Source organism: Eucalyptus grandis, chromosome 6, assembly GCF_016545825.1.
Source record: "Eucalyptus grandis isolate ANBG69807.140 chromosome 6, ASM1654582v1, whole genome shotgun sequence".
In the NCBI taxonomy this organism is placed as follows: Eukaryota; Viridiplantae; Streptophyta; class Magnoliopsida; order Myrtales; family Myrtaceae; genus Eucalyptus; species Eucalyptus grandis.
The window spans coordinates 44,574,930-44,590,249 of NC_052617.1; the positions used below are offsets into that span (position 1 = coordinate 44,574,930).

General features: G+C 37.9%; 1 protein-coding gene across 1 annotated transcript; it reads right to left on the reverse strand.

Annotated features, from left to right (window-relative positions):
• Window positions 1–9,297: 9,297 nt before the first annotated feature.
• LOC104452087 (G-type lectin S-receptor-like serine/threonine-protein kinase At4g27290) lies at window positions 9,298–14,275 on the reverse strand. Its single transcript, XM_039315238.1, is given in 8 exon segments — window positions 9,298–9,815; window positions 9,904–10,054; window positions 10,133–10,214; window positions 10,217–10,369; window positions 10,670–10,877; window positions 11,388–11,545; window positions 12,370–12,522; window positions 12,784–14,275. Coding segments are annotated over 8 exon segments (2,484 nt in total). The 5' UTR covers window positions 14,057–14,275; the 3' UTR covers window positions 9,298–9,509.
• Window positions 14,276–15,320: the final 1,045 nt, after the last annotated feature.

Here is a 15,320-nt window from a genome sequence, read left to right on the forward strand (position 1 = left end):
TGATTGAACCTGCAAATTAACCAGAGAATAGAAATGTTTAAAGACTAGGCTGCTGTCTCAGAAATTCTTTAAGTATCAAGGGGACATCCTCGTTGTATTTGACTTTGGGAAGTCACTAGAAAAGATTCTTAAGGAGACTAACATTCCAATGATAGAAAAGCTGTGTATGACAGCCCCTTCTGCGGGTAACGACACTCTTAAAGTCTTCATGAACATTTTCTTCATTGAACCTCTGAATAATCAACGCCCAGGAAATTATGTAGTAAACTAACTTGGAAAGTTGAATAGACTGTCTGGACTGTTAGAAGTCCATCATGGTTTTGTATCTTCGAAAATGACGTGAAGACTTGTACCTGTAGAAGACCAATCGAGTTTCCTATGCATCACTGATATTGTACTTCTCTAAGCTCTCCTCAAAGATGCGTGTCATTTTTCTTTCAGTATCTAGCAAAATTCATGTCTATAATAAATGAATACCTGATTCTGACGCAGCCATGCAGATGTAGAGGTCCTGCCCGTAGTCGCTGTACTCTCTAATGTCGATCAGCTTGCCGAACCACAGCAAGCAACCACTTCCTCCATCACGGATGTCAAAGCTCGAATAAGCCATACAGGAACAATTTTTCATGCAAACTGCTTTGCATTCTTGAAGATTCATGCCCTCGTTAAACCAGGAAGACCGAGTATCCGGCAATTTTAACCAAGAATACTTCACAAATATGTCCTTTTCACAATCCAAAGGATTTCTTCTCACACACCCATTTGACCAATCCAAAAATATCCCACTCTTGAGAAAATCGGGTCACAAAGCCTTTCAAGCAGCTACACAGTGGGGAAGTATCGACCCCACTGCTACCATAGGCACCGCGTGATGCATAGTTGTCACATTGGTCTATTGCCACGGTGAGGTAAAGCATCCAACCCTGCTGTCAATCCAAGTGAATCGCTGTAACATGCCATTGGGCATCAATATCATCCTGGAAATGACCGAACTGTTGAGGAGCTCGTAGTGGTAGTACAACTCTTCCTTATTTAACACAAATTCATATCTGTAGAATGGGTTTGCATTTAAACTAGGTGTGCCACTCCATCGAAGATGATTCCAGGTCCTGACCTGAACTTGATGTCAGAACCCTTCAATAGGAGTTGTGGGTAGCCATTCAGATCAAGTGGACACGTGAAGTTAGCTGGAGAAGGATCACCAATGCTCTTCCGTGATGTTAAATAACGATTGAAGCCTGATGTTCTATTCCATCCTATCTTCATATCGGCTAGATATGTATCTGTTGTAATATATGGGCTCTTTAATAAGAAAGAAAAAAAAGAAAAAGAAAGGGTTGAAAAGTCAAAAAAGGAAGCTGAGGGAGAAGTGTGGAACCTTTAGCTGAGTTTAAAAAGAGAGAAAGAGGGAGAGAGAGAAGAATATCGGCAGAAGCAGGGGAAACCGCGAAACAGGGGAGAAGAGAGAAAGAAGAGAAAGGAAAAAGGAAAAAAGGGAAAAATTTTGGCGCGCTCATGATCCGGACGCCTCATCAAGCGGACTCAAGTGTGTTTTGCAAGGCCGGTAAGAAATTGAAGCCTTTAATCACTTACTTGAAGCAATCGCTGCAATTAGGGCTCGAAATTTGGATTTCTTGGGTATTTGTGTGGTGAAACCCGATTTTTGAGTCGTTAAGCTGTATATTTTTTAGAAATGGCACTTTGGGATGTTGTGAAGCTATAGCATTTTACGGATCGTGATTTGAGCTTGCGGCTTGTTCGGAACGGAATTTTGAAGTTGGGGGCGCAGTATGATATTATAGCGAACAGTGGCTTCGAGTCTATTTTTTGTTGTTGTTTTTGGTACTGTTTTGGGGCGGTTGAGTTAGCGTTGTTGTTGTACGTTAAGAGAGCTTTCTAAAAAAGACGGCTTGAAACGGAATTTTGTGGAGGGAGTTATGGCGTGACGAAGTTGGCGCATGGGCCGCGCCTAGCTGAAAATGATGGGTTTCGCTAAATTGTAAGCTTTTGGGGCGCGTAGGTGTCGTTTTATCGACTAATAGGCCTAGTATAGACGAGTGGTTAAAATAATATTCTTTTTATTCGGCCTTTTGATATTATTTTTCTGTTAATTGTTAGGAATCCGAATGCGTTGGTTCGTATGAGCGTCGTAGTTGATTTTTGGCTTTTCCCAGATAAGTGACACTATTTCTTCTTTGTATTTTAAACTCATGTTTTGAGAAACATGGTGGATTATATATTCCATGAGTTGATAAAAAAACATATTTTGTTGCATAAAACAGGATCGAGCTATTATTGCCATTTTTTTGTTGTTTGAATGAACTATATTCCGACTTCGATTTGAATGGTTGTTTGAAAAATGATTTGTGAAATTTTTTGTGAAAGAATCTTGAAATGTTTTGGAGAATGCTTTGATATTTATATATCGAATTTTGAGTTGTGATATGACTTCCTTTCTGATATTGGATTATTGGATATTGTGATTGGTGGTTGGTGCTCAATGTTGCAGTGGATCTTGAGGGGTGTGGGTATGCACATACTATTCTAGGATATCTTTGTGGGCCGAGCCACCGGCTAATAATAGGTGGAGACCTTGCCAAGGGGGGAATCTTGGTCGTTTTGTCACGGGCATTACGCGTGACCATGGTTAGACATTTGAGCATGACCAAACGCGTGACCATGGTTAGACATTTGAGCATGAATTGGTCAATGGAGTGGACCATTGACGTGTGATTTGAGTTTGGTCGATGGAGTGGACCATCGATATGATTTGATGAAATTAATCAATGGAATAGACCATTGATGCATGTTTTATGAGATTGACTAATGGACTCGACCATTGGTACTTTCGGTATTTGAGTTATGATTTGGTATTATGATAAAGTGCGTTATGTTTGTGTTTTCAAATGTGCATAGTGATTTCTCGATTCGCTTAGAAGAAATGTGTTACTCACTGAGCCGTGGTAGCTCACTCCTCTCATCTATTTGTTTTTCAGGTTCTTCAACGAGTCGCAAATATGTGTGAGCATTTGTTCGGGGAGGACTTTTGTGGTGGAAATTTTTGGGTATGGCTTATTCATAGTTAATAGGTCTATAAGCTAGTCTTTATAGAAGGTTTATGTTTTGATTTTTGTGGATTATAGATATACTCTGATATTGTAACCAAGTGTCCCTTTTTGTCAAATATATATATGTATATATGTTGATATCGGGTTAAAATTTTGGTTATGTTGAGGCTGTGTCCTTTGGAAAAAGGATAGCTGTGTCATGCCCCTTCTTCTTGTGAATCGGGTGTGACATCTGTAGGATGGTCAAAACTCTGCCACAGGAAATTATTGGGATCACTGCCATCTGCATCTCTCACAACCAAATTTCCTGAATCCAAGAGCTGCGCAATTGGATTATGCATCAGTATTGGCGAGTTTGACAACCAGATGTCACTTCCATTCCCGTCAAGAAGGACAAGACTTCCGCGGCTAGTAACCCTCAAAGTACTTGATGCATCCGCAAGGGGTGCGACTCTATTTGCAACCCCCACTATTGTCATTGTGGTTATTTTCTTGTACCATATTCCCAGATATCGCTTTGGGGGATCGCCCACACTAAAGAACCCCAGATCAAATGTCCCACCAGCAGAAAGTAGGTTCTCGTTGTCTTGAATCGACTGATTTGTTGTTATGGTATCTAATGCATTGGAAACAAGGGCATTACAAGAGAAGAGAACAAGACACATGGAAAGTGCCACTAAAGCTTTCATACTGCTTGAAGCAGTCAAGTTCTCAAAATCAGCGAATCTGCTGAGTGAACTAAGAAGACGGAAGAAAGGGAGAAGAGAGATCACTGAAGAATGAAGACCCCTGCAATCTCAAGGCTGATGAACCGATAGAAAGCCATCAGAAAAAGCTAATTCTGACATCCACAAAAAAAAAATCCTTGTATTCTTGTTAGTCCCCCAAAATTGAATACGCTATCGACTTAGACTAATTCCAACTTCCTATTGATTGCCTATTATAACTCGTAGACAATTGCCTATCCTAACCCGTTGACAATCTCATAACTCGTTGACAATTGCCTATCCTAACTCTTTAACAATCTCATCATTTTTGTTGTGCAACATAAATCTTTAGATATGGCAAGAAAGATGAAGAATGAATTCACGATGAAATGCATTCAAATTATGAAAGAAGAACAAAGATAAATACAACACATCCGACTTGAACCTGATCAGCTAATGAAAATTTAGGAAAAAGAGCCGGGAAAGAAAAGATTAAAGTTTAACGATTTGGGTTTATTTTGTTTTTACTTTTGTGCTACATATGTAAGAACGAATTGAGCTCATGTTATTACGCAGTTGCCTGAACTTTTATTTGCTAGTTGGAGGAAATTTCCCCTTATGAAGTTGACTTGCCTTATTTAAAAATTTAATATTGCGGTGTTGACTAGTCAACTAGTCAAAAAGCGAAAAAAAATTGAAAACGTAGAGAAGTGAGGAAAAATTCAAACTCGACAAGCCGAATTAACTACATTTTGCAGCGTTTGGTGAGGATTCAAGTCCTAGTTCATAATAATTGGAGTACTTTTCAAAGTTATGCCATATATTCAAGAGAAAGTTCTAAATAATGGCTCGAAGTACTATCGATTTCTCAAATAAAGGTTTGAAATGAACCTTGTATAAAATATTTGACCAAAAAAAAAAAAACATGTCTAAAATAGGAGCCCAAAGTATTCTCATTTTCTAAAATTAGAGCTTGAAGTGGCCGTGTCGGTCCTCAACGAAAGACTTGACCTTACTGGCTGCTCAATGGCATTTCCATCCTTTATATTTTATTATTTTTTTACTTTTTTTCCTTTTTCCTCTCTTTTCCATAAAAGAGACTTACACTTCAAGAAAAAAAAAAAGAAAAAAGAAAACACAAGTTAAAAAAAATAGATTGAAGCAGAGGGTTGAGGCTAGCCTTCCCGCTTGTGATCGTGGCCTCATCGCTGGTGTGGCCTTAACCATGGCTGGTGGGGTCGCTGGCGCCTTGCCAACCTCAAGCCCTCACTAAAAACTTGACATTCTCAGTTAGGTCATACTTCTTCCGCTACATTAAGATCTTTAATATCAATTGGCCATTTAGGTTTTGTTGATAATAAACATTTTGATTGCTTATTATGTTAGTTAGGAAAATATTATGGATTGTCATTTAATCTTAGTAAATCTATCTCTCCTGCTCCAGCTCCTTCTAACCTTACACCTCCATGAAATAAACTTCATATATATATATATATATTCATAGCTCGACAATTTTTTAATCGAAACTTAAAGTTGAAAATTGATAAAACTTCAGATTTATGACCTAACTTCGAAAATTAATTTGATTAGATGAATAGTAAGCTTGAATACTTCCCCAGCTTTGCCATTCGAAGTTGATTCGGCTTGTCAGGCTATTTGGATTGTGAATGCGTGAAAATTCTCTCTTTTCCATCTCCACAAACGCACCGCTTCTTGTCCGCTGAATTCCTGTTCAAGAAGAGGAAATAAAATGTTGGGAAATGGGCTGAGCTGGGCCCATTATTACAGCAAAGAGGGGGATAGATAAATTAGAGAATAGAAGCAATGTGGACTAATGTAGTTTTCTTTTGTTTCTTTCTAATTCCGGTGTTTTTTCCATGCCAAGTAATTTTAAATGCCGGTTAATGAGGGCAGAGTGATCGTCAAGGCAATGCCTGGATGCAACACCCTACACAAAGGGAAAAAGGCAGACCCGGCTGTCCATCAAGAGGAGGACGGAGCCTCAAACTCTAACACCCGAATCCAACAAGGATGAGGATGACATGGCCGTCCTTCCACCCGACAAACGTGACCTCGAACCACCATAATCCAACTCCCAAAAGCTCCCACAATAATGCTCTCACTCTAACAGCCATTAAGTGAAGGATCCGGAAAGATTGGGATAGAGAAGCGTGAGCAATCACAACTCACTGAGTAGTACATATCTTAAAAGTAGATCAAACCTTCACATTACACATATAGAACTAAAAAATATAACTCATTTTATGTCGATCCAACATATAACAAATTACAAAGCATAATTTCTCGTTTGCCCATAATATCAAAACAAGTATCATTGGCTCAATTTAGTAGTTGAACTCGTTATATTACACGTCAATGGTTCATTTCATTAATCAAACTTGTATTACACGTCAATGGTCTATTCTATTAATCAATCTCATAGCACATTAAATCTTAAGCTCTAGAGGTGACTCCCACAAAACCACATCATCGTGTAGCACTTAACTCTTGAGATGGCTCCCACGAAGTTATGTTAATATTACAAAGTTCTAGAAGTGGTTCACACGTAATTATGTTATCATGTAGTACTTAACCCTTGACCACAAGACTCTAGAGATGGTTTGCACTATCGTGTAACACTCAGTTCTTGATCAATACATATCTATGGCACAATACTCTAAATGTGACTCCCACGAAATTACGTAATCGTGTAACACTTAATTCTTACCGATCCATATCACAATTGGCTTCACGAACCAAAATATAACTTTTCACCAATTAATTATCTCCACAAAACCAATTTAGAATCCATATCATAAATCAGGTTCACATAATCAATCAAATTATATTTCACAAACCATACTCAAGTCAACGCAACTCTTTCACAAAGGGTTATGCAAACCCAATATATCCCCTCTCTCAAACATTCACAATTCATTTTTCACCCCATTTGAGAATTCATATCTTAAAGGACCTCTTCCATAAATTAGTTTGCAACTTTCATGACACCTTCCATAACACATTCCTCAAACCATTCTCAAATGAATAAAGCGTAATAAATGCCCGAAATTATGCATCAAATATGCTATGACGGTACTTTTTATCTTTTAGCCACTTCACGATGTGCATATAATATACCTCATACTATTCATTTTTTAAATGGATAAGTGTTAGCCCTGGATTGAACTATCAAATCATGAAAATGCATTTAATCCTAAAACTTGTAAAAAGTGCATTTAAGTCTAAAACTTGTCAAATTATTTCAAATGAGTCCTAAGATTGACGCCGTTAGTTTTTTCCGTTAAAAATGCCGATGTGGCATTTTAAATAATTTTTTATTTTCCAGGTTTATTTTTTAATTAATTTTTATCCATTTTTTAAAATTAGATTTTAAAACTAAAAATTAAATTTATTCTTATCTTATTTTCAACAAAAACTAAAAAGAAAAGTTAAAAATTTTATTTTTAAAATTTTTAAAAATAAATTAAAAAAATAATGTTAACTTTTTAAATATGTTTTTTTAATAAATATTTTAACTTTTTTTAATTTTTTTGGTGAAAATAAGATAAAATGAATAAATTTGATTTTTTATTTTTTAAATATAATTTTTTTTTAAAAAAATTAAAAAAAAAAATTAAAAAAATTCACGTGGAAAATAAAATTTATTTAAAATGCCACATCAGCATTTTTAACGGAAAAGACTAACGGCATTGATCTTAGGACTCGTTTGAAACAATTTGACAAGTTTTAGGACTTAAATGCACTTTTTGCAAGTTTTTGATCAAATACATTTTCGTGACAAACAGTAGACTTCCGGAATACTTATCCCTTTTTAAATATGAGTTTACAAATTAAAAAGAGAAACAACACCACTCAACACTCACTTGGATATATCCCAAACCAAATAACAGAGCTCACTCGAATTAATGAACTACTTGTCCTACCATAAGTGAGAAATATCATCAAAATAAAGTAAAACGTTATTTTAACTACGGCTTCACTAAACTAATCTTAAAAGCTAACAAAATAACTCTTATGTGTCAACAAATCGCTCATCGAAGCGAATATTCAAACTTAAACTCAACACGAAACTTGCTTGTAAACCCTAAAATCTCACTCCGCCAAAACCTGCGCCAAAACGACATCTGTCATAATCCACGGCTCTACAACTCCATAAACCCTCATTTTCATTAAATTCCAAAGCTCATAACTCAAAAATTGGATTTCGCGGCTCGATTTTTTCAAAATTCTGAATTTGAGCCCTAAATTCAAAATATACTTCAATTGGATGAACAAGAAGGATTAATACTTCAATTGGCAACGCATCCACGACGGGCCGTGCAAAACCCCTCTTTTCTTTTCCCTTCCTTTTCCTTCTTTCCTTTTTTCTTTTTGCGCGCACGAGCTCTCGGGCGCTCTGTTTCTTTTCTGCCGAGCATCCCCTTCTTCTTTTTCTTCCCCCTTTGTTGACATGTCAACCTCCTTTTATTTTTCAGACCAAAAAAACCTCCTTTTATTTTATTTTTTTTGTTTCTCTTTCTTTGACTTTTCAACTCTCTTTTCTCTCCCCCTGTTCTCATCGCGCGAGCTCTCGGCTTAAAAGAAAAGGGCCGAGTCCTTTTTACCCTTTTTCCTATTCTCAGACTTTTCAACACTGATTTTTTTTTCTTTCGGGCCCATCACTCTTGACTTGGTCAAGATATTACACAAACTCTGGTTTCAAGGTCTCAGAATATGTAATCTACACAAAAGTAAACAGCTATTTCCAAACAACCAACTATATCCAAAATAGGTACATCTTGGCCAAGGACTAATACCAAAAGAATACGGCCTAAAATCCCACGTTGAAGCTCTCCTCCTAAGTTTCACAGGGTAAGGAACCACCCTAGGAATTAAATTTATTTCCTTAAAAGACCTTGACTCCGCTGTTGTCTCCGGTCCTGAGGAAATGACATCTCTCTGGTTATTTAAACTTGTTAAGAACAGAGGAAAGAAAGAAGACTTCGAGAACAGAGGAAAGAAAGAAGGAGAAGCTAATGGAAAACCAGTAAATGCTATCAAGTACGAAGGAAAAAGAGAAAGCGTCGAGAACAAAGGAAGGAAAGAAGCTGACGAAAATAAAGAAAAGAAAGCAACAACAGAGATTATAACACGTGTGAAACTGATTTACCATTGAAGAATCAGTATTCAGTGTTGAGTCTGTAAAGTCAAACTTTCTGTTTTTTCCGTTCTTCAGCTTCAGTTAGTTGTTCTGTTAACCAGTTGTTTTTCATTCTGTTATCATTCTCTGGTTAATATAAAGACTGATGAGGACAGAGTAAATGTGTGTGAAGTTCTTTTGATGTAAGCGACCATTCAGTGAATACGAATACACCTTCTCTCTGCATCTTTTTCCTCTCTTTCGTTTTCACTTTCAGTTCTGTTCATCAAATCTCTTCAACTTCCCTTTCGGTGTTCAACTTTGTACAACCTTTTCTTTTCCATTAAAATAAGACAAAGTATTAATGCAGAATGCTAGGACAATAAGAAATTTCAATGTTTGTAGCCGGAAGTGTTCAACAATGTGCAACAATTTAAGGGGACGAATCGTTCTGGGTTGCTGTGTAAATCATTGGTGATGTCTTTCTCTCACATTCCAGCACTTAGCTCTGCCATCTTCACAACGTGTACATGTCGCCATAGAACATATACTTCTTCAGATCAGAGAGGTCAGAGATCATGGTGAAAGCATCTTCTACCGAGCGGATAATGCTGTCAAGGTAACTTCATTAGGAGAGCATGGTTCAGGCTGGCTTACACAAGCATTTGCGTGAGGCCCTTTTGTTTCGCTGAAAAATCCAGGCTCTTTTGGGGCGGACAGTGCCATATCGCTTCCCAGCATCAGAATCACCATGTACATGGTTGGCCTGTCCTCGGGGCATTTCTGGACACATAAAAGGCCAATGTGCATGGTCCTTATGATTTCTGATACGTTACATGAGTTACCGACCACCGGATCAACAAATTCAATAGATCTTCCTTCTTGAAATAGTTTCCACGCCTGACCCCATTAAAACAAATCTATTAAAGCGTAGTTCTTAATATTAAGTGAACCAAAAAAAAAAAGAAAAACAGAATTTCAAACTTACATGTCCAAGAAGATTCTGAGGGTGATCTGAGTGAGAGAACCCTCTGTTTCTTGTCCCACTAATTATCTCCAGCATCAAAACACCGTAGCTGAACACATCCGACTTTGCCGAGAAAACTCCATTAATTGCATACTCAGGGGACATGTAACCACTGCATGAATAAATCCACCAAGTACAATGAGCTTGATATCCATTTGATCACAGACGTTGCAGTGATTTAAGTGCTTACTGTGTTCCAGCCACTCGCTTTGTACATGCTTGTGTCTCATTTCCTCCAAAACTTTTAGCAAGCCCGAAATCAGATATCTTAGGTTCAACTCACAATCTAGCAAGACATTGCTAGCTTTTAGATCTCGGTGAATTATTCTCAGTCTGGAATCTTGGTGAAGGTAAAGAAGACCCCGAGCTATTCCACTGATGATGTGAAATCGCTTACTCCAATCAAGCAGCTTCCTCCGCTCCTGATCTGCAGAAGTTCAATTCATGTACTTAAAGTAAGGCCTGCACAGTTCATCACTGCAATTTGAAGAAGACAGATGAATTGATTCACGCTGATAAATGTTACTCTTATAGAGTTCATCAATCTTTATCCTATTGGTAAATGAACAACGATTCCAAGTTTAGTTTTTGTGAGATCTCATGTCATAAGAATGGAGACACCAGTACAATCATCTATGATGACTGTTTGCAAGGTCTTAGAAGATAGAACTTCAGTATAGCATGCTTAAGAGATGTTGAGCATCACATATCATGACAGAGAGCAAACCAAAAATGAACGTATCCAAGCTTTTGTTGGGCATGTATTCATATATCAGCAACATTTCTTTCTGAATGCAGAATCCTAGAAGCTTCACGAGGTTTCTGTGCTGAAGCCTGGCAAGGTGTGAGGCTTCACTTTTGAATTCGTCTAGTCCTTGGCCTGAACTCCTTGAAAGTCTCTTCACTGCAATTTCTTGATTGCTCTTCAACATACCCTGAAAATAGTCATAAATTGTAGGACTACTTATTTTGTTCACAGGTATTTTTTGGTCTTTAATGTTCAATTTATCTCTCCTCTTTTTTCACATTATCATATCTTGCAGAAATTTTGCACACAGTTATACCTGAAAGTTCACAAAAAGTGATTATGTTTGTAGTAAATTGACAGAATCAGAAACTTTCTTTTTCATCACATTCTTCCAATGTAGTTAAATTAGGCGAATTATCCTCCCAATGTAGTTACATTATGCTATGTCCCAGGTTGTAAGGTAGCAAATCCATCCAACATTAGCCAAGAGAGCCAAGGCTATTCAAAATGAATTCTTTTCTGTGATTGATCAGAACTGATATATCGCTGGGTGTTTGAGGTGCAAGTGCAGCTGCTTTTATGCGATATGTTGAGACAGTGCATCCATGCTATTTACCATAAGAGGGTAGATAGGTGCATAATCAATCCATTGATGCATAATGTATTTTATACAGATGGCTTGCACTACTTATTTTACCCTGTAGACAGGTCCAAAGCCGCCTTCTCCAAGCTTGTTGTCTGTTGTAAAGTTGTTTGTAGCATTAGCTATTGTGGCAAATTCAAATAACCGTAGCTCTGGATCTTCTCCCGCGCATTCCACATTTTCAGATCCTCCCAGTGATGTACATATCCCACCTACATCAAGGATAATAGAACGTTTTCCTCAGTAACCTCACACAAGAAAAAGAACAAACTAATCAGCAATTCAGTGGATTTGCACAGACCAACAGAGAAAGCTATCTATGCGTTACTTCCCTCCTGTGTTCCAAAGAATTTATTCCAAGTTTTTGCAAAGCCATTTAACCATTTTGAGAAAATTGACACCCTTCTGGTTAGAGACCGCGATCATTTAGATTGTTTTATTTTCAAATCGGATAGAACAATTGATATCTGACATGAAATGAAATCTTCAGCAAGTTGCATATTTTCAGATTCTTCAGCCATTGCACAACATAGGGCCTGCATAATTATTTTTGGTCGAACCGATTCCATCATTCCAGGCATTTCTCTTTCAAGCAACTAGGCATTTGGCCCAGTGACAAGGGTGGGTCGACGGGTGGAGTTGAGGTCAGGGTCAGATTCAGAACCTTTTGAATGGAAGTTTATGCAGGAAAAAAGGGTAGAGGTTGTTTTTATATAGCTTTATTTACCCAAGAAAAATCAAAGTAGGGGGTTTGGGACATTGCATAAAATTTGCAGCAAGCTGAGGTACATACGGTTTTAAATTCTTAGCCATGGTGAACCTTTGTCTCTAAATTCTACGTGCCGAAATAAATGCACATAGAGAAAGTTTGAAATCAGTAATATTCTAGTGAAAGACTTCGTAGGTATCATTGTCCTGCATCTTAGCCATTCGAAAGCTAGCAGAAAGCATCGAGCAACAGTTTACACATTACCAGAGAAAAGTTAATCATCATTAAAAATTTACCAGAAAATTTAATCATTATTAAAAAATTTACCAGAGAAAACTGAGTTAAAAAGTCTAATTTGCAGGTGCTTCAGCACGGCCTTCTTTTTCTGAACATACACCATCAGACTGAGACTTAGGAATAGCAGCAATGTTCCAGATATCAAGCCTAAGATCAGCTTCCCCTTCTTCCTGCTTGAGTGACCTGGACCAAAAAGAGCCGTTGGAGCACAAAAAACATTGAGACTCAGAACTGTTAAAGCGTACAGTGAGGACGTTACACGAAAGAAGTCCCTCATCAAGGATAAGGTGTAATGAGGGTAGTTAATAATCCTAATTAGCCCACAAGAAATAGGATTTATTGAATATTAAAATAGAATTATTCGGTGCCCATGTTTTGTTCCAGAGGCTTTCCTGTCTGTGTTTACTGACTGGGGAAATTTTCTCATTAGTAGCAAAATAATACCTGGATCCAGATCAAACATCCTAACATAGATGTCTTGCACCTGTTCGTCGTATTCTCTAATATCAGTCAAGTCCCCAAACCACAGCAAACATCCCTTTCCTCCACCTTCAGGATCTAGATTAGAGTATGCCGTACAAGAACAGTTCCTTTTGCAAACTTCTCCACATTCTTGAAGATCCATGCTCCTGTCAAACCAGGAGCTCCGTGTGTCTGGCAACTTCAAACCAGAATACTTTCTAAATATGTCTCTTTTACAGTCCAAAGCGTTTATCCTAACGCAACCAATCCGGTTCAATGAACTCCAATTTTGTTGGACTTTTGGTAAAAATCCATTCAAGCATTTACACACTGGGGACATACTGATCTTGCAGCTAGCATAGGCTCCACAATATGTGTAAAGGTCACAAACATCTGATGGTCCAACAAGATATAGAACCCAATTCTGTGTTTGGTCATCCCATGTGAAGCGCTGCACAACACCATCTGGATTCAAGTACAAACGAGATATCACTGACCTGTTGAGGAATTGGTAGTGGCAGTACATCTCCTGCTCAGTCAGAACAAATTCGTATGTGTACTTCAGATTCGGGTTCAAATTAGGCACTCCACCATTTCGGACACCAATCCACGGTCCTAACCTAGACTTGACAGTGGAGCCCTGCTTCAGAAGTATTTGGGGAAACCCATTCGGGTCAAGTCGGTATGAGAAATTACCTGGAGAAGGATCATCTACACTCTTCCAAGATGTCAGATAACGATCAAAGCCCGTAATTCTGTTCCTTCCTAACTTCATCCCCGCCAGAAAAGTATCAGTTGGATAGTCAAAACTCTGCCATAGGAAATTATCAGAACCAGTATTGCCTAAGTCTCTCACAACAAGATTCCCTGAGTCCAGAAGCTGAGCAACTGGATAACGTGAGGGTATTGATGAGTTGGAAGACCAGATTTCACTCCCGTTTCCATCGAGAAGGATGAGACTTCCCTGTCTAGTGATCTTCAGAGTACCGGATGAATCAGTGAGTGGACTGACTCTGTTGGCAACCCATACTACTTTGATGGGATTTATTTTCTTGTACCATATTCCAAGGTAATGCTTTGGGGGATGATGGAGGCTGAAGAATCCTAGTTCGAAAGTCCCCCCAGCTGAAACCATGCTCTTGCCACGTTGCATCGATTGATCCGTAGTTAACGTATCAAGTGCGCTGGAAATCCCTGTGATAGTAGATGAAGTAAAGTGCAAAAAAATAATCAAGGCTCCTACCGCTGTTCCCATGCTGATTGAACCTGCAAACCAACCAGATAATAGAAATGATTGAAGACGAGGCTGCAGTCTCAGAAATTCTGTAAGTATCAACGGTTCATCCTCATTATATTTGACTCTGGGAAGTCACTAGAAAAGATTCTTAAAGAGACTAACATTCCTGTAAAAGAAAAGCTGTGCATTATAGTCCCTTCTGCGGGTAATGACACTTCTAAAATCTTCATGAACATCTCTTCTTTGAACCTTTGAACAATCACACCTAGGAAATCATGTAGTAAACTTCGAGAAGTTGAATAGACCATCTGGACCGTTAGAAATCCATCATGCTTTTGTCTCTTTCGAGAATGACGTGAAGACTTGTAGTTGTAGAAGATCAATCTACTTCCTTAGGCTACGTCTCTTATACGGCTGAATAAATCTAATTGACTCGTGCCAGCATCACTTGATGCCTCAAGAATGACCATCAACGCAAATTTGAGAGCAAGCAGAGTTGACAGGCTTAAGGTTATAGACTCTTAGATCCATTTGATAAAGCTTCTATTTCAGTGAACAATTTCTTTTCAAAAATAGTATTTTTCTTTTTAGTAAAAGAACACGTTTGATAGTAACATAAAATTTGTATTCTCGGAATGGAAAAAGGACAGGAATATGTTTGGTATGATTCACAATTTTTTTTTTTTTTTTTTTTTTTTTTGTAACGTTGAATTTCTTTTAATTTCCTAATAATTTTTAATAATTTTCTTTTCTTTTCTTATTCTTTCTTGCCACTACCGACCGCCGCCGACCGTTGTCGTTGCTAACTGCCACCGCTTGTTGTGGCCAGCAACTGGCGGTGGCTGGATAGCAGGAGTAGGGCACCAAGGAGGAAGAAAAGAAAAAAAAAAAAGAAAAAGAATTATTTCTATAAAATATTTCTGAGATTAAGAAACTAATTTTTTCTATTTTTTTGTTTTTGTTCTAAATATGTTCCCGGCCACTTTTTTATTTCAAGGAGTAGAAAAATTAATTGAAATAATCAAATGGATTTTTGTTCTTTTTCTATTTCAAGGAACAAAAGAATGGAAAAACAAAAAATAGAAACATTGCCAATCATGTCCTTAGCTTCCCTCTTGGCTCCCCCGAGAGGAAAACAGTTCCCAGATAGCATAGTGGAAAAAGGAGGTAACTTTGCCACTCGCTCACCTTCCAGCATATGACTGCCATCTTCACAGGTATACACGTCATCAAATTTGGAAAAAGACAAACGTTGTTGCCCAGTCACGATAGACAGTGCCAA